Source organism: Taudactylus pleione, unplaced genomic scaffold, assembly GCF_031769625.1.
Source record: "Taudactylus pleione unplaced genomic scaffold, aTauple2 ptg000105l, whole genome shotgun sequence".
NCBI classification, from domain to species: Eukaryota; Metazoa; Chordata; class Amphibia; order Anura; family Myobatrachidae; genus Taudactylus; species Taudactylus pleione.
The window spans coordinates 7,380,734-7,403,391 of record NW_028284507.1 but is presented as its reverse complement, the minus strand read 5'-3'; the positions used below and the strand labels follow the sequence as shown (position 1 = coordinate 7,403,391).

The window sequence follows — 22,658 nt, the reverse complement described above, 5'->3', positions numbered from 1 at the left end:
AATCTGATGTCATTGCTCATATACTACATGTTGGTGTGTACTAAGCTTTGCAGTGGTACAGGGTAGGACAACCTGGACCCAAGCAGATCATGCATAGTTCACAGCAGCACAGGGGCTTTTAGGAGATGATTGTGACATGTCCACTTGTGTGATTGTTAGTGAGGACAGGGGCAGTGCCCTAATGTGAGGTGGATGATGAAGGTAAGACGGAAACCACAGACGATCAGGCAAATGCAACTCTGTATGAAGCAAAGTTGTTTTATATTATTCTGCATGAAGGACCATATTTGGTATTTATTAATATGGGTGAAAGCTTTAATATTGGCAATTACGTTATTGTCCATAGGCGCCAACAGAACAGTGTTCTACGCAGTCTGTAATTTTCTGAAAAACAATAGAATGTTCATTTGGCTTTTTATTAACTTGAACAAAAGTGTCTCTCAGCCTTGAATCACTGAGCTCTAATAATCCTTTAATATATGTGTGTGTTTCCACAATTACTCCACTGCAATGTCTCATTAAAGCAAACGTAACACTATATTTTATTAATGTACCTTACTGAATTTCTATTCATTTGTCTTGTCGAATGTATAAGTGAACATTGTGCTGCTCTGGCACTAGTGTGGTAACTTGCATTTTCCTGAATGTCAAGGTGACAATATTTACAGACAGTTACTGGACCAATTGGGTATCTGTGTAATACTACAGGTGGTAGTGTGCCATTTCCATTCCTAGATATATATTGGCAGGATCCTCTCAGTATGCTAGCGATCTATTCCTGGATTATTAGTTATTTAGATGACTACAGGATTCCCTACAGATAATGTATCCAACCTGTAAAGTGGGAACAATCCTGTTGAAAGTTCTGTTAGTTGCTAGTTTCTCACTGTCTTATCAGGGTAGCTGCAGGTCTTGGCATTTCCATGGAGCTTCCAGTGTTCTACATTAGATGCCATGGCTAGTGATTTATTGCAGTAGGCCTATAGAGTTTTGAGTACATGGACTGATGCATACTCTTTATACTAACACTATGCCGTCTTCTTAATGCTGCACCTTTGGATCTCCAGACTCCCTTACCGGGGAGGAATCTCTGCTTGACTACTCTATTCTGTCTAACCCTGCGGCTGATCTTCTCGATGAGTTTGCACCTGTAACTCTCTCTGCTCCAACATCTTCAGGTAATACAAAGGGTAGCTGCAAAGCCCTCCTATGATAACACATTGTGTTTGTTCAGTTCATCACTCCAACCATTCATCTGTCTGTCTGGGTGAGGTCCCGTATTGTAGGACCTGTCAGTGTACCGTCATTAGACCTGCTTATTGAGCCAGTACTTTAGAAGACATGAAATGTACTTTACCCACAAGTTTCTAAATCACTGTCAGTTAACATGTCCGTTAGACATAGACAGTGCAGCATCAAGGCTCAATATTGTGGGATGTCCGTGTGGATACATACTAACCAATTCACTGAAAACCAGCATCGTTACATACAAGCCATGAAGCATTGAAACCAAATTACTCTGCAATGCCCAAAAAACCAACACAGGACCATAAAGATAAAGAAAATAAACCTTGAACAGTTCAATAGATAAATCATCCAAACTACCAGACACATAACGAAAAAAAGATTGTCGTTATAACTAATGCATTTAATCAGATCAAAAGTTTATTTTATATATTAATAGTTATTTAGCAATTTATCGAATATCTCATAGATATATTAACATGGAACATATTAACACATTATAATTCCATAAATATTGCTAATCATAATAGAATTAAATCACCGTATAAAAAGGTGTCGTAAGAAAAGGATAACGGCAGAAGAAGTAGCCAGTCGTGTAATAGATGTAGTGACACATCTAAAGTAGCAATAAGTAATAATAATAAAAAAAAACCATTGTAAATAAATCCATGATAAGTAGCATTAACGATTGAGCAGCTATTCTTGGGTTCATTCACCGTGGAAAATACTCCCATCAGCAATGACGATATGGCCTATACAGATGCTTTCCCCCCCTCCATTGGATATTCAGCTGTCAGTCAAACTAGCAATTCCCTCCAGTCAGACCCATTGGTTAAACCTGCCCTTCTTCTAATGTACAGTAAATTCTTTATATTCTCGTAAACTTTTCACTAACAAATCGTTAACAAACCCAAAAGTATTCATCTATGAAGTGGTGCTAAATATTTCTAGGTAAGAGTAATATGTATTAAACAGTCATGTCTGCAAGCCATACAGCAATAAAATATAGCGCAAATACAAGATTACTTTACTGTTAAAAAAAATGTGAACAAAGAGATGGATAGAATTTGGTATTGCTATTTACATAATTATATATTAAGTATATATTAAGTCTATATTGGGTGGAAGGTCTCCTGATGGCATTGTGTGAGATACATTAAGAGCAGTGCAGAGATTTGGGTGTTACCCCTGAGAGCAGATAGAGAAGACATCTGATTATCATATTTTGTCATTTTGTCTGTTATTGATTTTTGGCTCAGGTATTCTTTGTAATATTTTTTTATTTCCTAGAGGTCTTTGGATAAGTCCCTCACTGTCTTTCTTATTTGTAGGAGACGATTTGGGTGCGGTGTATGTTTTCGGCACACCTTACATATTGATATGATTAGGCGTGAGGTTCCCCAGCGATACCCCTGGCTTTTGTTTTGAAACAACTACATACACCCTGAAGACTAAATTAGCTGACTGCATTTATTTTGTGTAGACAACAGATCATTGTTAATGCTGTGAATGCAGCAAATAGTGTGCACAGACTACCAGTGATTCTCTGCGTACAGCTGCCAGTGCACGGTGTAACATGAATTAATGAAGGAAATCTACAGTAGTCCTGGATTCATATGTAAAACATGATGGTATGGTTTACAGTATACCAGACACAGACCGTTTTGGGTCCTTGTCCACCCTTCACTATAGTTATCAGCCAGCAGATGTCTTTAAGGTAAAATAAAGGGCTGAAATATTTAAGTTTCATTTTCTGGTATTTGGAGGAGCTCAAATGAGCACTTATTTCATTGTACTGCTTATTGGATGTTGCCTGATTTTGACAACTGAAGGTTCTGTAAATAAACCCGTGTTACCTGTCTCCCACTATAAATGCCAACTATTTCCATTGCCATAGATCTCTGCTCCCGGCATACACTGCAGAGAGAGAACATTACGGCTTCTCCTGGCCAATGAAGACTGACGTATAAAACTGATATACAGATTAGGGAACATTACTTTGTTTTATTTTATTGTACTGATGTTTTTTGTTGTTTTTTTTCGTTCGTTTATTTTTTTTATGGAAAAGTCGACCTTGTGTATACTTTATGTATTGTGGAAAAATAATTTACAATAGAAACACTAATGGTATGTTATAATTTTAAACTTTCGCTCTTTTTATGCCTCTTGAAGGGGTCAATCCAGTTGGGTGCGATGTGCCGTTGCCACGGCATTAAAATGCCGGCAAGGGCACCGCATCTTGCAGCCCGCTCCGAGCCCGAATACGCATTATTTTGCGCGGAGCCCAACGGGGCTGCAAGCATTTATATGCAAATTCGGGCTGCCGTAAAGTGTGCTAGTAACGCGATGACTCGCACCTGCACGATTATCCCGGCTAATTGGATCGAGCCATAAATGGGGATTTTACACCTTTACTTCATTACCCAGCCAGAATTCTCTCTCTATGGGGCATATTTGCTAAGCAGTCGATTTTCTCATTTTTATTGCATTTTGCCTGCTACATTTAAAAGGGCAATAATAGTAAATGCAAAATCAGGCTTGTTTGCAATAATAGTAAATTCAAAAATCGGGCTTGTTTTGTATTAATTATTATTGCCCTTTTAAATCTGGCAGGCAAAATCTGTAAAAAACTAAGGGTTTTGTTAATCCGCTGCTTAATACATATGCCCCTATATGCTTAGGCGTATATTTACGAATGTGCTGGTTTTTAGAAGTGGAGATGTTGCCCATAGCAACCAATCAGATTCTACTTAACATTTATCTAGCATCTTCTAGAAGATAATAGTTAGAATTTGAGTGGTTGCCACGGGCAACATTTCCACTTCTTAAACTCGCATTTTAGTAATTTTACCCCTTAGACAGCACCTGGTTAAGTAGGACTATAGTCTGTTTTCAGTGTGAAAGGCATCCATGTCAAACTTCAGTACTCCCCAGGACTATTTAAGGCACCATGATCCCTTGTAGGTATCCATCCCTTGGCCTGTCACAAGATGTTTGGATGAAGTGGTAGAGCACCTGTAGCGAAACGTGTTTAGGGAAATGCTCCGAACTTTTTGAATCTGATGTTCCTTTTTATGTGTACGGATCAGTGCTTAAAACTATATCTCCTTATTGTTACTTGCAGCATCTTGTACTTCCTCATATACCGAATCAGGCTCTGCTATACACAGTTAGCACATTCTGATCAGCGAGGAGAGGAACGTAAAATCTACCACTTGTGGGTTGCAGCATATGAAATCGGCTGGTGGTGAGACATTGGGATTTTGTTACAAATTAACCAGAGTTTATTCGGAGCTACAATAGAATTCAGATTTTGTGAAAGAGATTATATTTTATGTGTAGCACATTTATGAAGGCTGGTTACTAATGTCTTCTTGATGGAGACAGATGCTTACTTAGGTGATTGTATTATCCTTCTATTATCCATATATGATGATATATTTGCGTATGCAATTTTAATATAGAGTCGGTATTAAAACTTATTTATGATATCGGTTTTTCAATAGAATTTTTTTTTAACAACAAGCGCAGTCTTTCCTTGTATTATTTAATGCAGGAGAAATGGAGGAAATGCTTCGGCTATTTTATAACATCAGTGGGATTAACGTGGAGATTCCTTTGAATTTGTAGTGAGATAACACTATCCGTGAATTGCACGGAACTCTTCTGTTTTTGTGGGTGTGTTGTCGGCTGTCCTCCGAGCTCATTCGCAGCATCAGTATGGAGGTGGGACATCTGTTTCAGACAGATCCTTTGCACCCAGTCCAGATACTAATGATGCCGGCAGCGCAGACGTAAGAACGGTGGGGGTGATGGGCTTCCCGAGCACTCGCACAGATTCTTGCATTACCATAATGTAGTAAGCAGACATCCGGGGCCATATGTGAGGTGATCGACTCAGATTAGTCCCAGTCTGCCATTTTCCTGAGTCGTGGCACGCTGAAAGTGACTTTAGGTTTCTCCCTTCCCATGCTAAATGTTGATACTTCCATCATTGTTTTGTTTCCGGTGCTGCATGATGATTTACGTAGACTGCTACTGTCCTGGTGTTGGGCATTATTCTAACATGTTCTCCCATCAGCGACAGATGAAACTGCTGAATTGACTTCTACACTGATGTGATGTTTTTTACTTTCTTTGGCCGTGGACCCCTGTGCTATAGTTGAGAGGAGATGGGCTTCCCATGCTGTTGTTCATGTTAGACTTGGAAGGTAGGATGGCTGGTGCCAAGAACTTCTCACAGGGCATGGAGTGAGATGTCCAGCCAGGAACAGCAGGAGCCTTCAGCTATGCTCCTCAGATAGGGGTATGAATAAAGGAGATTGGTTCCAGAACGATCTTAAAATTCAAGTTATGATTGCTTTGGGGGGGGGGCTCCAACCAGATATCCCGAAAGTGTACAGAAGAAGATGGCAAAATATAATGTATATAAAAAATCAGTGTCGAAGAAAATTAGGAGGACACTCATCCTTTGTCATGCACCCTTGTCCTACGGTGGTTGCTTGAGCAACGTGGAATAGTTGTGTGGAGCTTGGATCTATGGTGTCAGTTCAAGACTCAAAGGAAAAAATGGAAAAGGTACTAAGTAGCCAGTATTAGTGTGTCTTGTTTGTTGCCACCAGATCAGAGCTGGTGTTTCTTGGTAACATGGTGATGTGTGCCATCTTGCCCAGGCTAGTGCTCCTATTGTGGAAGAGAGTATTCCCAAAGGTTGGCAGCATTTCCTTACAGTTATACATTGATGAACCCATACTTTGTGTGTCAGACACAGTATTTTAAACCTCTTTCTCTTGACAAGCTCATTTTGTTTTGAATGAGATTTATTATAACTCTCAGGAACTTTATCTGTCGTGAAGGAAGCTGACTTTTTGATTGACTAACAAACCCGCCGCGTTTCGGCAGAACTTTTATCACTTGTGATGATCTGGTTCTTACGGTCTGTTCTGGTTTCTCCAAATTCAGGATGTCGTCCTGATACGGCTGCAGCTTGACACCTGGTTTACTTAATTCTGTTATTACTGTTACTAGTACCCTTGTGAAGGTTCTTGGATATGTTGCCAGACTGAATGGCAGACAGACTGAGTATTGCCCCAAGATCCAGTACCTCTGCAAAATGGATCTCTATATGTGTGTGTGTATACGTATGTGTTTGTTCCTATCTCTATTACGAAACCTCTTCCGAGACACATTGACATTTTGTCAGGACACCTTAACAATCGCATTTTTAGGTTTTTATAAAAACATCAAAAATACTAAAACATACTGATAATATATTTCCAAGTTAGCGACAGCCAAAAAGACAGTACCTGGTGATGCCAGATTTCCCTCTTCAGCCCGTTCCCCATTTCCCAGTGTTTATTGTGCATACAACCTGTTTGTTACCCCCGACATCCCTCCCCTGCTTGGCACTGTGTGTGACTATGCTAACAGCCTTCTCTCTTCCGCTGTCTGAGCTTCCCGCTTCTCTCTCCTCCGCACGCTGCAGACGATACTAATCTCCTAGTGGGCTTTGATATCCCGGATGAAACAGAAAAAAGAGCGGATGATGAATTTGATCCTATTCCGGTACTGGTATCCAAAAATTCCCAAGGTAAGACAGTGAAGGGAGACAATCGGTGTGGGTGAAAGACGATCTTAATGGTGTAAAACGCTTCAAATTCAAATTGCGTAGCTGGTTCTCTCCCCACCCCTGGCATTTAAAGGGTTAAACACCGGCTTATGAGCAGAAATCAATCGTGCGTCCTATGTGTGTGTTAAAGCAGCCATCTCTTCTCCACACAGATTGGTATTTATCCTTTTATTAAACACCAGAGCTAAATTGCAAGTTGATTTTATATCAAAAAAGCTATAGTAACATCCATGAGTACAAACGGAAAGTCTTTCAGCGCAGCTCACACACATAATGTGGTTTGCTGACGGCGCAGAGATGCAGATTCACTTACGCGAGGACCTTTGCGTGATGTGCGCACATAATGGGTTACTAAGGTAGGAAACCTTGCTTCTTTTTTTACTCGCGCCTCTATGGGACGCAAGGAAACAAGCAAGGTTTTCCTGCCCAGATAACCCGGGTATTTGTCTGAATCTGCCCCACAGTGTGGCTCATTAATGTCACTGGCTTCTATGGTGGAGCAGTATACTGCCTTCATTTATTTGTGTACTACTCACAATCGGGTACATGTACTAAGCGTCTCTTTTCTCTTCTGCAGTTTCAGCTGCTGGATTTAAATGGGCAATAATATGAAATACAAAACACGCCTGGTTTTGATATTTATTATTATTGCCCCTTTAAATCCAGCAGCTGCAACATGGCAGCTTTGAAAGCGATGCTTAGTAAATTTAACCCCGTGACGTTCTCCGATGTGTATAAGCATTTTGTACACTTTAAGTACGGAAGACAGTGATTTGGGAGTAAAGCAAATATTCACTGCGAGTATGGCAGTGATTATCTAGATACCTGTGATGTTACAAGATAGCTTTTCATATTGAATCAACTTCAGCTTGGTTCTATCCCAAGAAATGTTGTATAATGAAAAGCATTATGACGTCCAGGCACCTGAAAACATTCATCCCAAATTCTTTAAACTAGACACCATAGTTACATGTAGTAAAGGCGGACATAGGGCCTGATTGAGAGATGGACGCAAAGCCAATGTTTATTGGTGTCTGAGTCGCACTGCGCAGCCATCAATGTTTCATTACTGATGGTGGTTGCAGCAAGGATATGGACGCAGTGTGATGGACAGGCAGGGAGCATTTGTAGGAGGTAACTGGGGAGCGGTGACTAAAACTCAGGCATGTCGCAACCATTTTGGGGCGTGTTGCTACTGCAATTCCATACTCTGTTGCAAATGCTCCAGCGTCTCAGTTATGGCAGCCATTCTCAATAACCATAGGGTTACTCAGAGCTCTAATCGACTGATCTGCAACCTATGCTGTACACAATCGATTGTATTTGCAAAGCCGCCGGTGGGCGTCTCAATGCAAATCCCGGCGGATGCGACATTTGCATATTTTCGCACAGCCTCTGCAGTGGTGGCATTAGCGTCCCTCTCTGAATCAGGCCCATTCTTTTGGATTGAACCAATATCCATAAGAATGCAGAATGTGCATTATATAAGAACTAGTAACATCCCTCGCTGCCTCTGTATAGAAGGGATAGGTTCCAGTTTCAATAAAAAACAGGGAAAGGCCAGCAACATATATGGGGAGATGTTTCAATCCTTGGAGAGAGATAGAGTGGAGACATTCCCCAAAGCAACCAATCAGCTTCTAACTGTCCTTATTGAATTGACAGTTAGGAGCTGATTGGTTGCTTTGGGAAACTTCTCTACTTTTTTCTCTCCCCAAGGGAGGAATCCAATTAGCCGTGGGGGGGTGGAGTTAACCCCCACTAATTGGCTATCCCGGCACTGGTAATTTCCCCGCAGCTAGTTGGATTCCCTCCCGAGGGGGAAATGTATCAAACCTTGGAGATAAAGTACCAATCAAATCAGCTCATAACTATATTTTTTTCAAACACAGGCTGTAAAGTGACAGGAGCTGATTGGCTGGTACTTTATCTCTCTGCACTTTATCTACAAGGTTTGATACATTCCCCCTTCCCCAATGGCTTGATACACATCTCCTATAATGTTCTAGAATAATACACTACCTTACTTTTTAAAGATGTTATGGCTTCATTGCAAAGCTATGGATTATACACAATATACAGAGATACAATTAAGGGTGTCAAAATATGTAAAATAAAGAAGAGAAAAAACACACTTTCATTTTATCCAAATTTGCTTGATGCCTTTACCATCTGTGTGCCAGAATAGCCTGCACTGCTTATCGCTTGTTGCCGCATGAAATCTGCCCATAACCTATGCTGCACTATATATATATATATATATATAATGCTGCTCTGCCTGCGCTTTCCCTGCTGCACTATTGCACCCTCTGCTCTAGCTGTCTCTGTTTTTCAACAACATACTGAACCGCTCTCTTTCCCCCCACTTTCCAGGTCCTCACGCTAATAACAGCAGTGGGAACTCTGAGTCCAGCCTACCAAACATGACCAGGTCTCTTCTACTGGTGGATCAGCTCATAGACTTGTAATCTGCACACATTGCTAGCAAAAAATCCCCCCCTTTCCCCCCTACAGAGGAGTAACCCTACATATTTATATATAGATAGATAGGTAGATATATGTACATCGCCTTTATTTTTTATTTAGACCTTCTGTGCACATCAGTATAGTGTGGATCTGCTAAAGAGCCTCTGGCTGACTCTCTTAATACATATCCTTGCCGACGTTAACGTCTTGTACAAACTGCTTCCGTCTTAAGGGATAGAAAGACCCGCGCTGTGGATGGACTATGCGGGACAGAAGACTGCGCGGCAGGTGGGGTGACGGAGGAGTCCCGTGTCCTTAAGCTGTGGAGATATAAAAGCTTTGTGTTCCTTGTATCCTAACCTATGTCTTAAAGACTCCTCATCAGCTGACCTCAACAGTTGATGTGTTTTTATGTTCCAGCCTCTTTAAATCAGCATTTCCAGGATGAATATTTTGTTCTAGCCTCTGGGTGTTCAGCAAACAAAAGAAAACATTCCCCACAAGCAACTCGCCTTTCGCTGTTCTGAGATATGGGTGAAATTGCCATAACGCATAGTAAGAACAGTATGAGGTTGCCTATATAGTATAGCATGCACTGACCGTAATGACAGCAATGGTGAAGGTCTTGCTGGCTGAATTACATCCAGGGCCTGTGATTCATTGAGCTGCAGGTTTTGTGTGTGTATTAAACTCAGCGATTTGCATTTATTTTCCTGGCAGCTTTTAAAACGGCAATTTAATTCAATGCAAAACTTGGCGTGGGTTCATATATTTACTAACCCAGCCAGCCGGGTAATATAATGAACCTGTTTATATGGAGGAATTATAAGGCACCTGCAATGTTAACAGACAACTGTCTTCTGTTATGTGACTGTGCAATATTGTGCTTTCCTTGATACGTTTTATGAAGGATAAACCACATGTGTGATAAGGTCTTGCCTGCTCCAAACAATTGATTTTAGGGCAGAGATTCTCAAACTCTGTCCTCAGGACCCCACACAGGTCACGTTTTCCAGGTCACCCAGCAGGGGCACAGGTGTAGTCATTACTCACTGACACATGTTAAAAGATCTACAGGTGGAGTTAATTATTTCACTTGTGATTCTGTGAAGAGACCTGGAAAGCACTGTTTGGGGTCTTGAAGACCGAGTTTGAGAACCTGTGATTTAGGGTATAGTTTTGTTCCATTAATTTGGTTAAGAAGAAATAATGTCTAGTAAATTATGTTTAGGCATGAGATAGGAAAAGACCATGTTTACAAAAAAATTATCAAAGCAAAGAATTCAGTAAACATAACCAGGGCTGTATATACTAATAACTGACAGGTATTTTGTAGGGGGATGTAGTTATGAGACCACAGGTCTCAATCCCGATAGCGTAATCCCAGCAAGGGATTTAACATAGGCGTTGAACTACTGACGCCTATGTTACAGGGTTCTCCTCCTCAGAGCGATTTCTGATTATTCATTGATCGCTACAGCTTGCAATGCAGTCTGGATTTTTATGCAAGCATACGCTGCATTGTAATCGCGTCACCTAAATAACCGTTGTGTACAGCGTAACAAGAAGGCAAAACTTGTGGTGTGCAGTGACACATTTACATATGACATTCTAACGTCGCTAAAGCATGAGCCTATTTGTAGATCTTTAGCTGTAAGTTTTCGGCTTTGCCTGTTGTTTTAAATCAACGGATTGATATGTAGCACAATGATTGAGAAGTAACAAACAAGCTATAAAGCATATAAAATGTCATCTTTTATATTGATTATATAGATCAGCGGAAAAAAAAAAATGGCATCATTGCCAGAAGAATCTAGCCCCCCACAATATTGTTTTTACACCAATTTTCTGCATTTAGAAAATAAAAAAAAAAAATTAGGGGGGGGGGGGCGGGCAAAATGTAAAATGTACACACAGGGATACTTGTCTAATAACATTGCAAAGCTACTAGAAATAATCAAATGTGGATGTCGCCATCCGTGACTAACTCTTACCAATGGCCTCGGCTTTGCATGTCGGATAAATCCTGTCCTACCCCATACTCTTCTATCTGTTTCATTTTTTATTAAAAAGAGAAGTATTTAAATGTGTCCGTGCGTGTGCGTGTCCTGCAAGGACCAGCGTAATCTCTATTTGTGCAAATGTCCGTGAGAGAGTTTCTAATATACCTGTATGATACACAAGTGATATTAATGTATGTATGTATAAATAATATCTGTATGAACAGCGAGTTCTGATGTCATCGCTTATAACCGGTGAGTTCTGATGTCATCACTTCAGTGTTCACTAGGTAAGCTGGTGTATTTTAAGGAGTAACGCACCCTCTACTGTAAATTATAACGTACATGAGAAGTCACCTTTTGGATTTCCGCAATGTGTATTCTTTTATACGGCACAGAACTCAGTGACTTGTAATGTCAGTATCATATACAGTAGGGAGTGGATGATACTATATATATTGTACACAAAGGTACACGCATCGCTGGAGTAGCATGTGTCTGTATGTCTGCCATGTGCTGGAATTTGCTGTCTGTAAATAAAACACAGACTTCTAAGAGCCCTTTCACATGTGCATAAACATGTGTTTTAAATGATACACGTTAATTAAAACATGACAATTGCACATCTGACCGTGCAATGTTAAGAACATTGGTTTTGTACTTGTCTCGTAAAAGTAGGATTATGGGACGTGCCCCGCCAAATGAAAGTAAAAAGTTCAAGGCCTCTTTTAGCTCATTTAAACATTCATCATGCAGATTTATTACATTTTAGGCTGAATGCTCATTGTGGTACGTGTGGAAGGGCTCTGACGTTTGTGGGGACCCCTCTGTATCTTGCTTTATTGTTCTGTACTATATTGGGGGAAGGGAAGTGTTCTCATCCCGGGAGCTTGGATCATTACTGTAGGGGAAATAATCCTTTAGTGAAGTGGTTGGTAGAATTTTCACTTGTGTATATATAAATATATAAATATATTTTAGTCCATGCTCCTCCTTCTCCTGTTCAGGTTCCTCCCAGTTCCTTCCTGAGTTTTCCATAAAAAGAAATAGAGATGAAGATAAGACGGCCAATGTGGCATTAATACATGCACATTTCCTGATTGTATAGTAGAATCCGATCTATTTCTGTGAATTAAAGTATTTTAAACAATGGTTTCTGGGCTCAGGTTTCACTTGTTGTTCAGTGAAGTTTGATACCTGAACGTTTCATTTGTAAAGGAAATTGTAAAACGCGTCACAGCACTTCATTGTGATACCACAAATAGGGCTTAGCAAAAGAGAAATAACTATGTGCGTGGTCAGAGCTGTTGTATCATCTATCTATCTATCATGCTATTACTATATACACGCTGTGTGTGGGCTTCCAGGTGTCCCCCTAATCCCAGTACAGTCCTCCTTTCTTCCCACAATTTTTATTTTATGTGATGGTGCAAAAAATTAAGAGGATGTTTAGATTCTTAGGGGTATATTTACTAAAGTGCTCGGTTTTCAAAAGTGTAGATGTTGAAATAGCAACCATTCATATTCTACTTATTTATCGAACACCTTCTAGAAGATAATAGCTAGAATCTGATTGGTTGTTATGGGCAACATCTCCACTTCTAAAAACCTGCACTCTCTTAGAATTGGTTCACCTCTTTTGAGGTGTAAAAGGCGGATATTGGTATGGGTTTCAATGTCATCAGTAGCTGATTTTGCTTATTTGCAATGCAGTCATTTTGTGGTCTGGGCCAATTTTTATTTAAATGCGCACTTCCCAATTGTCCTGATTTTATGTGATACAGTTTTGATCCCGGGACAGTTGGGATGTCTCCCGCTAACAGACGCACATACGATGCCGCGCATACTTGTGACTGGTGGGCACGGCCTTAAAGGAGCGTTTGCAAAGAAAGTGGGAGACTCATCACATTGTAAGCACAGCACATGCCCTAAACAAGCTGCGGCTATGTATGTAGTTTGGACACATTTTTAGAGTTCACATGTTTCTCGGTGGTACGGGAAGCCGGCGCTTGGGATCCCGACACTGGTATCCTGACAGGGTTAGGATATCCCCCCCACGCGCCCTAAACCTAACCCTCCCCCTTAGTGCCTAACCCCTAACCATCCCCCTAACCTCAGTACTTACTGTCGGGATGCTGGCACCAATTTTAAGTGCCGGCATCCCGACTGTCGGTATTATGACTGAATCCCGGTACGTCCATGCTGTCCCAATAGTAAAAACTTAATAGTATGAGAATGCAGAGAATTCGGTTGGAATCAGGAACTTTAATGAGTAGTGGCCACAACGTGCCCAGGATGGATTTCTAGTAACTTGATAGGACAGCATTTTTATTAATACTGACTCAAACTACAAAACGGGGCTCTCCAGTGTGTATTCAGAAGATACACTTACAAAAAAACATGAGCATAGGATAATCTATGGGATAACAAAGAAGTTCAGTTTCAAGGAAGTTTGTTCTCGCTAGTACTTAAACTCTGATACTTTTGTTTGCAGTATCTGTCCCACAAATAGACCTAGCATTTTAGGTGAGGGAAAATTTTATTAGGGCATACCAGTTTCTCCTTCATCCACTAGGGGACGCTGGAGCTTCTGACAGTGGGGTATATATGGTGGTTGAGTAGAGTCTGGCACTTTATGAATCTAAAAGTGTGACTGGCTTCTCCCCCTCTATGCCCCATCAGCTCCAGTTTTTAAAATGTGCCCGAGAATAGCCAGTGCACATGGGGCTGTCTCCAGCTCTATTTTTTATATACATTTTATTTATTTTTCTACAAGATCACTGAGGACAGGCAGACTGCTAGCTGGGATAGTCTGCCTGCATCGTGGGAGCCGCCAGGGAGGGTACCGCCATGTCTACTGTAGCCTGTGTCCGGTCACCCTATGGAGCGGAGCCCCCTTGCACAAAGGTGTTACATGAGTCCTCCAACTCAGCGGGGCCCTCCGCAGCTGAAACAGACTGGGTCCGGGTCCCCCGCAGTTTCCCTCCCTGCCTAGCACCCTGCCTTCAGCACCACACATGAGTATGATAACCTCTCATGTCTAGCAGGAGAGGTGTTATTGTAAGCTGGGCTTGTGACAGGCGGTGCTGCCGCTCTGTCACACTTGTGATCGCTCTCACTCCCTACGTTCCCGACAGCCGGACCATCGGCAATACTGAATGCAGCCGCCTACAGGATCGCAGTCGTGCGCTGCACACTAGCTGTCCCCCCACTTCTCTCTTAGGGGTTTATTTATCAAGCAGTGAAAAACTTAAGGCAGTGGACCAGTGGAGAAGTATCCCATGGCAACCAATCAGCTTTGAAGTAACATTTATCAAGTACAGTCTATAAAATAATAGGTAGTATCTGATTGTTTGCCACTTCTCTAAGTTTTTCACTGCTTGATAAATAAACCTCTTGGAGCAGTATTTTATAGCTCTGGTGCTCTGCTGACGTACTGGAGCTACGTATAAGGGGGATTTTGTTTGTTATCCAGCACCGGCTAGGGAGAGTCTGACGCTGCCTCCTTCACTGCCTGGGGCTGCTTTGGTGCACTCTACACACTAGCAACGGCGCCATTTTCTCTCACAGCGTTGACAGCAGCATATACAAGAGGAATAGCATAATACCAGAAACCAGCTCGGGACAGGGAGACTCTCCTGTAATCCACAGCGCTCCAACAGTAGATTCCGAAATACCAGCACTGACAGATCCAGAAGCCAGCTCAGGGGGTCTGTGAGTCCTAACTGGGGAGTAGCATTTTGATTATTAGATCCTGCTCCTCCTTATCATTTGCTTTGTCCACCTCAGTTACTGCTGATTGTTGTGAGTGTGTGTGTGTGTATTACATAAGAATGACTTCCAAAACAACAGACAAGACTGCTTCCCAGAAGCTGTTTGCATGCACTAGGTGCAGGACAAGGTTTACCCATGCTCGTTCAGAGCGGTCATCCCTATGTGAGATTTGTTAGGGAGAGAGTGCTAATACAGCACAGGTTGTCACACCCTCCTTTATAGGTAGTTTGGCAGGGGTCATGGCTGATTTTACGTCTGAGTTAGCCACTCTCCGTCGTGAACTGGAAACTGCAAGGGTGGCTCCTAGCACATCTCACCCTTCCTTTCTAGCTTTGGAACCTGCTTGGCTCAGGACTTAGCTCGTTCAGTGGAGGGCCTAGCACAGATGGGTTCCACGTCAAAATCACCAGAGGCCGCGGTAGGTCTGTCCACCAAGAAAAGGGCACTTTCGGGCAGTTCTCCGGTCTGATGGGGACTCGGAAGCCGAACACTTGTCTCAAGAGGAGGAAGGGGAAATGCTGAACGATTCAGAAGTAGAGGTTTCCTTACAGAACCTGAAGCTACACAGGGTATTGAAGCGCTTATCCTAGCTGCAAGAGAAGTGCTTCACATTTCCGACCCGGAGGCTTCAGAGCCTTTGGATGATTCTTTATTTGGTAAGAAATAAAAGTCAACGCTCACTTTTCCTGTTTCTCTCCAGCTTGCTGAACAGATGACTGCAGCCTGGAAGCATCCGGGCCGTAAGTTCCAGATCCCTAGGCGCTTTCTTTGCCTTAATTCGATTCCTGCAGATAATAGAACTAAATGGGAAACTCCACCTCCAGTGGATTCTTCAGTCTCCTGGGTATTGATGAAAACTACTCTCCCTGTTCCGGGTCCAATTCTCTTAAGGAAAGCTCTGAACATAAATTGGAGACAACATTGACATCTATTTACTTCTGCAGGTACACTTCTCAGACCGGCCTTGGTTGGCTCCTGGGTCAACAAGTCGGTGGAGAAGTGGGCAGAACAGTTGGGAGAGGGCCTCAGGTCAAATACTCAGTGAACGGATTTTGTCACCTTAGCGGGGCATATTCAAGAATTGATCGTGTTTCTTGGAGACGCCTCTAGGGACATTGGCCTGGTATGCTCCAGGATATCAGCTATTGCTGTCGCAGCTCGCCGCGTCCTGTGGCTTCATTCTTGGCAGGCAGATGCTGAATCTAAACGCACCGTAGAATCTCTTCCTTTCACAGGTGATTTTCTGTTTGGTCCGGAGCTGGATAAGTAGATTTCCTTGACCATGGGTGGCAAGAGCACATTCCTACCATCTTTGGCTCCTACTTCACGTCAAGGTCCTTCCTTTCGTTCCTTTCCAGCTGCGGCGAGATTTCAGGGATGACCATGAGGTTCATCTTCAGCAGTTCGCGGAGGTTGTGTAAGAGGACGTCAAGCTGCAAGTGCCCGTCGTCAGGACCCCAAACCAGCAGACAAACCCGTGGCATGACTAACAAACTTCCCACCTAGGGACCCCCAAGGTGGACACTCAACTACAACTGTTCAAGGAGATTTGGTGGCAAACTTGTCCCGACACTTGGGTTCGGAATCTGGTATCTCACGGATACAAGATAGGGTTTGCTTTCACTCCACCTGTTCGATTATTTTTCAACAGGGTTTCCAATCAATCCACTGAAGCAACTTCTGAGACAAGTGATCGAAAGGCTTCTGCTGACAGAGGTTCTGGTTCCGGTTCCTGTTGCTCAAATCTCAGGGATTCAATACCAATCTTTTTGTGGTTCCAAAACCAGATGGATCAGTCAGACCCATCCACAAATTCAAGATGGAATCTCTTCATTCTGTAATTGCGGGGTTGGAAGCGGGGGAATTTTTGGTGTCATTAGACATCAAAGATGCCTATCTGCACATTCTGATTTGGGAACCTCACCAAGCATTCCTTTGGTTTGCCATCAGAGATGCTCATTACCAGTTCCAGACCCCGCCATTCTGGCTCTCGTCAGCTCCAAGAGTATTCACCAAGGTAATGGCGGTGATTGTAGCTCATCTGCATTCTCAAGAGGAAACGATTGTCCCTTATTTGGATGACTTGCTCATCAAGGCTCCGTCGAAGAGGGTCTTCTGCGACAGGTATTCCTTACACATAAGGTCCTCATACAACATGGTTGGATTGTAAACTTCAAGAAGTCACAACTGATACCATCTCGGAGGCTTCAATTCCTGGGGATGATTCTGGACATGATCCTGCTTCGGGTTTTTCTACCCCTGGACAAGGTGATAACCATCCAAGAATTGGTTTGCTTGGTACTCAAGCTAAAGAAGGTATCTGTACATCATTTGGCTTCTAGGGAAAATGGTGGCCTCCTTCAAGCCATCCAATTCGTCCGGGTTCACTCCAGGACATTCCAATTGGATCTGCTGTCTCAGTGGTCTGGTTCTCACCTGCACATGCATCATCACTGTCTCTTCAGACCTGCATATTGTTGATCTGGTGGCTCCAAACGGATCGCTTGTTGGCAGGTTGACGCTTCGGAATCTGGAATTGGACCCTGGTCACTACAGAGGCCAGTCTCCGAGGATGGGGTGCTGTAGTTTTGGACAGCCACTTCCAGGGTCATTGGTCGCACCAGGGATCCCTCTTATCGATCAACGTCCTTGAACTGCAGACAGTCTACAGGGCTCTGATCCAGGCAGCTCCGTTGCTGTGGGGACATCCGATTCAATCTGACAAAGCCACCTCATGGCCTCCCAAGCAAATCGACAGCTGCCCCTTTAGTACTCCAGGACCAAGGATCCGGAGGCGGTGGGAGCAGATGCTTTGTTGATCCCTTGGCCGTACAGCTTCGTGTATCTGTTCCCGCCAATTCCACTTCTTCCTCTGGTCCTCAAATAGATCAAGCGTGAGACGTCCATGGTAATCCTAGTGGCTTCGGACTGGCCTTGTCGAGCTTGGTACTCAGACCTTCTTCTGCAACCTCTGGCGGATGAGCCTTGGCCTCTTCCTCTGCGGTAAGACCTTCTACAGCAGGGTCAATTCGTGTACCCCGACTTAAGTCGGCTTCGTTTGACGGCGTGGCTTTATAGACGGACATCCTAAGATGGCAAGGCATTCCCAGGGCGGTCATCACTACTATGCTTTAGGCTTGGAAACCAGTGACTTCAGCTCATTACCATTGTATCTGGAAGTCATATATCTCCTGGTGTTGATGTCCGTGGATCCTCTACTTCGTCTTTTCATTTGCCGCGTTTACTCTTTCTTCAAAAGGGACTGGACGCCGGTCTTCACTTAGGCTTTCTGAAGGTGCAGATTTCGTGTGTCTCCATTTTTTTTCCAGCGCCGTCTAGCTCTGATTTTGGAAGTTCAGACCTTTTTGCAAGGAGTGATTGGGGTGCAGCCTCCCTTTGTTCTACCCACTGCTCCGTGGGACCTGAACCTTGTCCTATCCTTCCTGCAATCGGCTGCATTTGAACTGTTGGAGGATGTTGATTTAAGATTTCTAACTTGGAAGGTGGTCCTTTTGTTAGCCCTTGCTTCAGTTCAACGTGTGTCGGAGCTTGGAGCTTTGTCTTGCCGTTCCCCTCACTGGATTTTTCATGAGGATCGGGCGGAACTTCGTACCCGCCTTTCTTTTTGCATAAAGAGGTCTCGGCTTTTCACATAAATCAACCGATTGTAGTTCCGGCCTTGTTGGATTCTTCGGGGGGTTCTCACTCCTTAGATGTGGTACAGGTACTTCAAGCCTATGTGGCCAGCACTGACCGTTTGCGTAAATTAGATGCTCTATTCATGCTTTTCTATGCTTCTCGCATGGGCTGGCCTGCGTTAAAACAGACTTTAGCCAGATGGATCCGGCTGACCAGTCAGTGGGCTTATGTTGTCTCTGCTAGACCCTCCGCCTGTATCCATCTCAGCACATTCTACGTGCTCTGTGGGGTACTCCTGGGCAGTAAGTAGGGGTGCTTCGGCTTCTCAGCTTTGTCGCGCCGCTACGTGGTCTTCTTTGCATTCGTTTATTCGGTTCTATAGTTTTAACACTTTTCCAACTTCGGCTTCAGATTTTGGTTGCAGGGTGCGGAACGCACTCTCACTCTCATTATGGTAGCTTTGGGACGTCCCCACTATCAGAAGCTCAAGTGTCCCCTAGTGGATGTAGGAGAAAACAGGATTTTGGTACTTATCGGTAAATCCATTTCTCCAATTCCACAGGGGACACTGGACCCCTACCCAGTGCTTCTTACCTGCTTTCTGAGTTCATTGTTCTGTTCTGCTACAGTTCTGTTGCAGTTTCGTCTGTTGTTATGGTGTGACTGTCTGCGTTGCCTGCAGTGTGTTGTCTGATGTACTGTGTGTTCTCTGTCTTCTGTTCTCCTATTGCTCTGTCCGTTCTCAGTCTCCTCTCGGGCTCAGTTCCTTAAAACTGGGGCTGATGGGGCATAGTGGGGGAGGAGCTACACACTTTTAGATTCTTAAAGTGCCAGGCTCTACTCAACTACCGTCTTTACCCCATTGTTAGAAGCTCCAGTGTCCCCTGTGGAATCTGAGAAATTGATTACCAGTAAGTACCAAAATCCTGTTTTTCCTTGTGAACAAAAACTAAACGTCTGTGTATGTACTGGATGATATATAGGAGGAGTAAGATATTCTTTCTAATATGCTATGTAGGCATCAATGTACTGCACTGTCTAAAGATGGCTCTTTATATTATTTACTAAGCATGCCTATAAATGATGCCCAGTGTCCTATTGATCCTGCCAAACAAAGAGACTGGGCCTGATTCAGAGCCGGACACTCTGACAAGAGAGCTCGCTCTGAATCAGGGCCCTCCTACCTCTTGTTGGAGTGGCCTCCTGGCCGCTCGCATAGCTGTGGGTGACCACCCACAGCTTATGCGAGCGGCCAAAAAGATGGTCGCGATGGTCATGACCAACGCGACCATCGGGCTTGCGACGAGACCCTGCGGTAGGGTCTCGCTGCCGCAAGCCCAGGAGTGCTTTTGGCTCTATCAGAGCCAAAAGCACTCCCACTGACATCACTAGTGATGTCAGTGGGGCCGGACCCAGACGGTAGGTGTTCCCATGGGAACACCTCCGTCTGGGCAGCCACGCCCCTGGCACGCCCACCAAAGGGGGCGTGCTGTCAATCACCATCAACAGCACACCCCTTTTGGTGCGAGACCCATAGCGACGGCTTGGCCATCGCTATTCGGGTCTCGCGCATGCGCACGACGGAGCTCCCACCATCGTGCGCATGCGCACTAGGGCACCATCGACCCGCTTGCGAGCGGGTCAGAATCAGGCCCTCTGTGCAGGAGAATTCAGCCATGCACGTACGTACGTGCACTGTTTTCTGCAGTAAGGCCTCTCAGTTAACAAACAATACAATTGCTACATTACACATTAAGAGCAGAAATTCAATATAAAACAAAATGCTATTTTTTTTTTTTGTTTAATTCCCAAAATTTTGATAATTTTAATAACAATTTCAGCATTTTGAGATTAGGTCGTGAAATTATCCGAGACCAGTTTTACCATTTGTGCTGGGGTTCGTTTAGAAAAACTTGTAGTGTGGGTTAATTTTTTTTAAACAATAGAATTGGATAGAGCAGGATTTGTTTTTTATTTTTTTTGCATATGTGCCAGTTTATTTGCTGTACCGATACACGTCGCCCCCATCCCATCTCCTTTTATATTTTGTCCATGCAGAGGGTTTGCGCAACAGTATTCAGGCTCAAGGTCCGTGGTGCCAATATCCTCAAACGTTAAATCATCACCTGAAAACACTACACTTTTGGCCACCGAGTTAATAAATGTTTTCCATTTTTTCCCCAAGTGCAGTTGCATTTATTTCCATCTTTGTCTTGTGTTATATTTGTAATGTTTACATTACATTACTTTAAAGTGCTTGTTTAAATGTTGTGTACAAGCAAAAGACTTTACATTGCGAATTACCTGCGGCCAGTCACTGTAATTTAATAGGGTCTGCTAAAATAAATTTTTGTTTGTTAAAAAATGCTGTATTGTCACCTGGTAACCCGGGAATGTTTCCCAATATGTACAGTTCTTCAGCGTTCATTAGACTGTGCCACTGAATGAAGCGTGTTGCTCGTCCTTATTTTCTTGGATCCACACAACTTTACCAGTTCGTCCCAGTTGCCATCCTCCTGGCACTTCAAACCATGCCTGTGCCTATCTAACCAGGAGGAAACGCGTAGATATAATCGCATGATGCCACAAAAGAAGACACCGCTTTTGCACTGTGCCTTCACAATTTTCTGTATTTAAATGACCCCATAAGGTGTAGTGTTTTATCTTGCACGTGTATATTTCTCTTCAATGAGGAAACAAAAAAAAAGTTAAATTGCGATGGTTAGTGAAATATGTTAAACATAAAACGTACAGACCCAAGATATTATCAGGGCATAGCAAGGTAAAGGTGAGTATGCAGTGGCGACCTTCATGGAAATGAAAGAAGCTTATAGATGCTTTGCAGTGGGCACCTCTCTTCTGTCTGAGTGTCTTTCACAACTCTTTCTTATCTTTCTTATCTTTTGTATCCCAATGTTACTAACCTACTATTCATATCTTCAAGGTAAGCCGTGTTCTATGTAGTGACTTGTGGGGAGTCTTTATTGTGTACCGTGTATAAAATAGCAACCCACACACACACACAGAGTCAGGTGCATAAATATTGGGACATTGACAGAATTTTCATATTTTGGCCTCTATTCACCACCACAATGGCTTTCACATGAAACAAACAAGATGTGCTTTAACTGCAGACTTTCAGATTAAATTTGAGGGTAATTACATCCAAATCAGGTGAACGGTGTAGGAATCACAACGGTTTCTATATGTGCCTCCCACTTTTTAAGGGGCCAAAAGTAATGGGACTATCAACTCAAAAGCTATTTCATGGACAGGTGTGGGCTATTCCCTCGTTATTTCATTATCAAGTAAGCAGGTAAAAGGTCTGGAGTTGATTCTAGGTGTGACATTTGCATTTGGAATCAGTTGCTGTCGACTCTCAATATGAGATCCAAAGAGCTGTCACTATCAGTGAAGAAAGACATCATTAGGCTGAAAAATCAAAACAAACCCATCAGAGAGATAGCAAAAACATTAGGCGTGGCTAAATCAACTGTTTGGAACATTCTTAGAACACACCGGAGAGCTCAGCAACACCAAAAGACCCGGAAGACCACGGAAAACAACTGTGGTGGATGACAGAAGAATTATTTCCCTGGCGAAGAAAAACCCCTTCACAACAGTTGGCCAAATCAAGAACACTCTCCAGGAGGTAGGTTTATATGTGTCAAAGTCAACAACATCCTACGGACAGATGAGACAAAGATCAACTTGTACCAGAGTGATGGGAAGAGAAGAGTATGGAGAAAGAAAAGAACTGCTCATGATCCAAAACATACCACCTCATCCGTGATGCATGGTGGTGGTAGTGTCATGATGTGTATGGCTGCCAATGGAACTGGTTCCCTTGTATTTATTGATGATGTGACTGCTGACAAAAGCAGCAGAATTAATTCTGAAGTGTT

At 43.1% G+C, this 22,658-nt stretch overlaps 1 protein-coding gene across 10 annotated transcripts in view; it reads left to right on the top strand.

The window, feature by feature from the left end:
- AAK1 (AP2 associated kinase 1) overlaps positions 1-22,658 on the top strand; it is a 148,697-nt gene that overhangs the window by 117,762 nt on the left and 8,277 nt on the right. For 5 of the 10 annotated variants that reach the window (XM_088470816.1, XM_088470815.1, XM_088470813.1 and 2 more), the window contains 2 exons: positions 1,068-1,178; positions 6,731-6,835. The exons of 3 other annotated variants lie outside the window; for them this stretch is intronic. In XM_088470816.1, coding sequence (XP_088326942.1) covers positions 1,068-1,178; positions 6,731-6,835 — 216 coding nt within the window. Of the gene's footprint in view, positions 1-1,067; positions 1,179-6,730; positions 6,836-9,247; positions 12,493-22,658 lie in introns of those variants that run through there. 2 more of the 10 variants (XM_088470823.1, XM_088470820.1) reach the window with 2 other exon arrangements.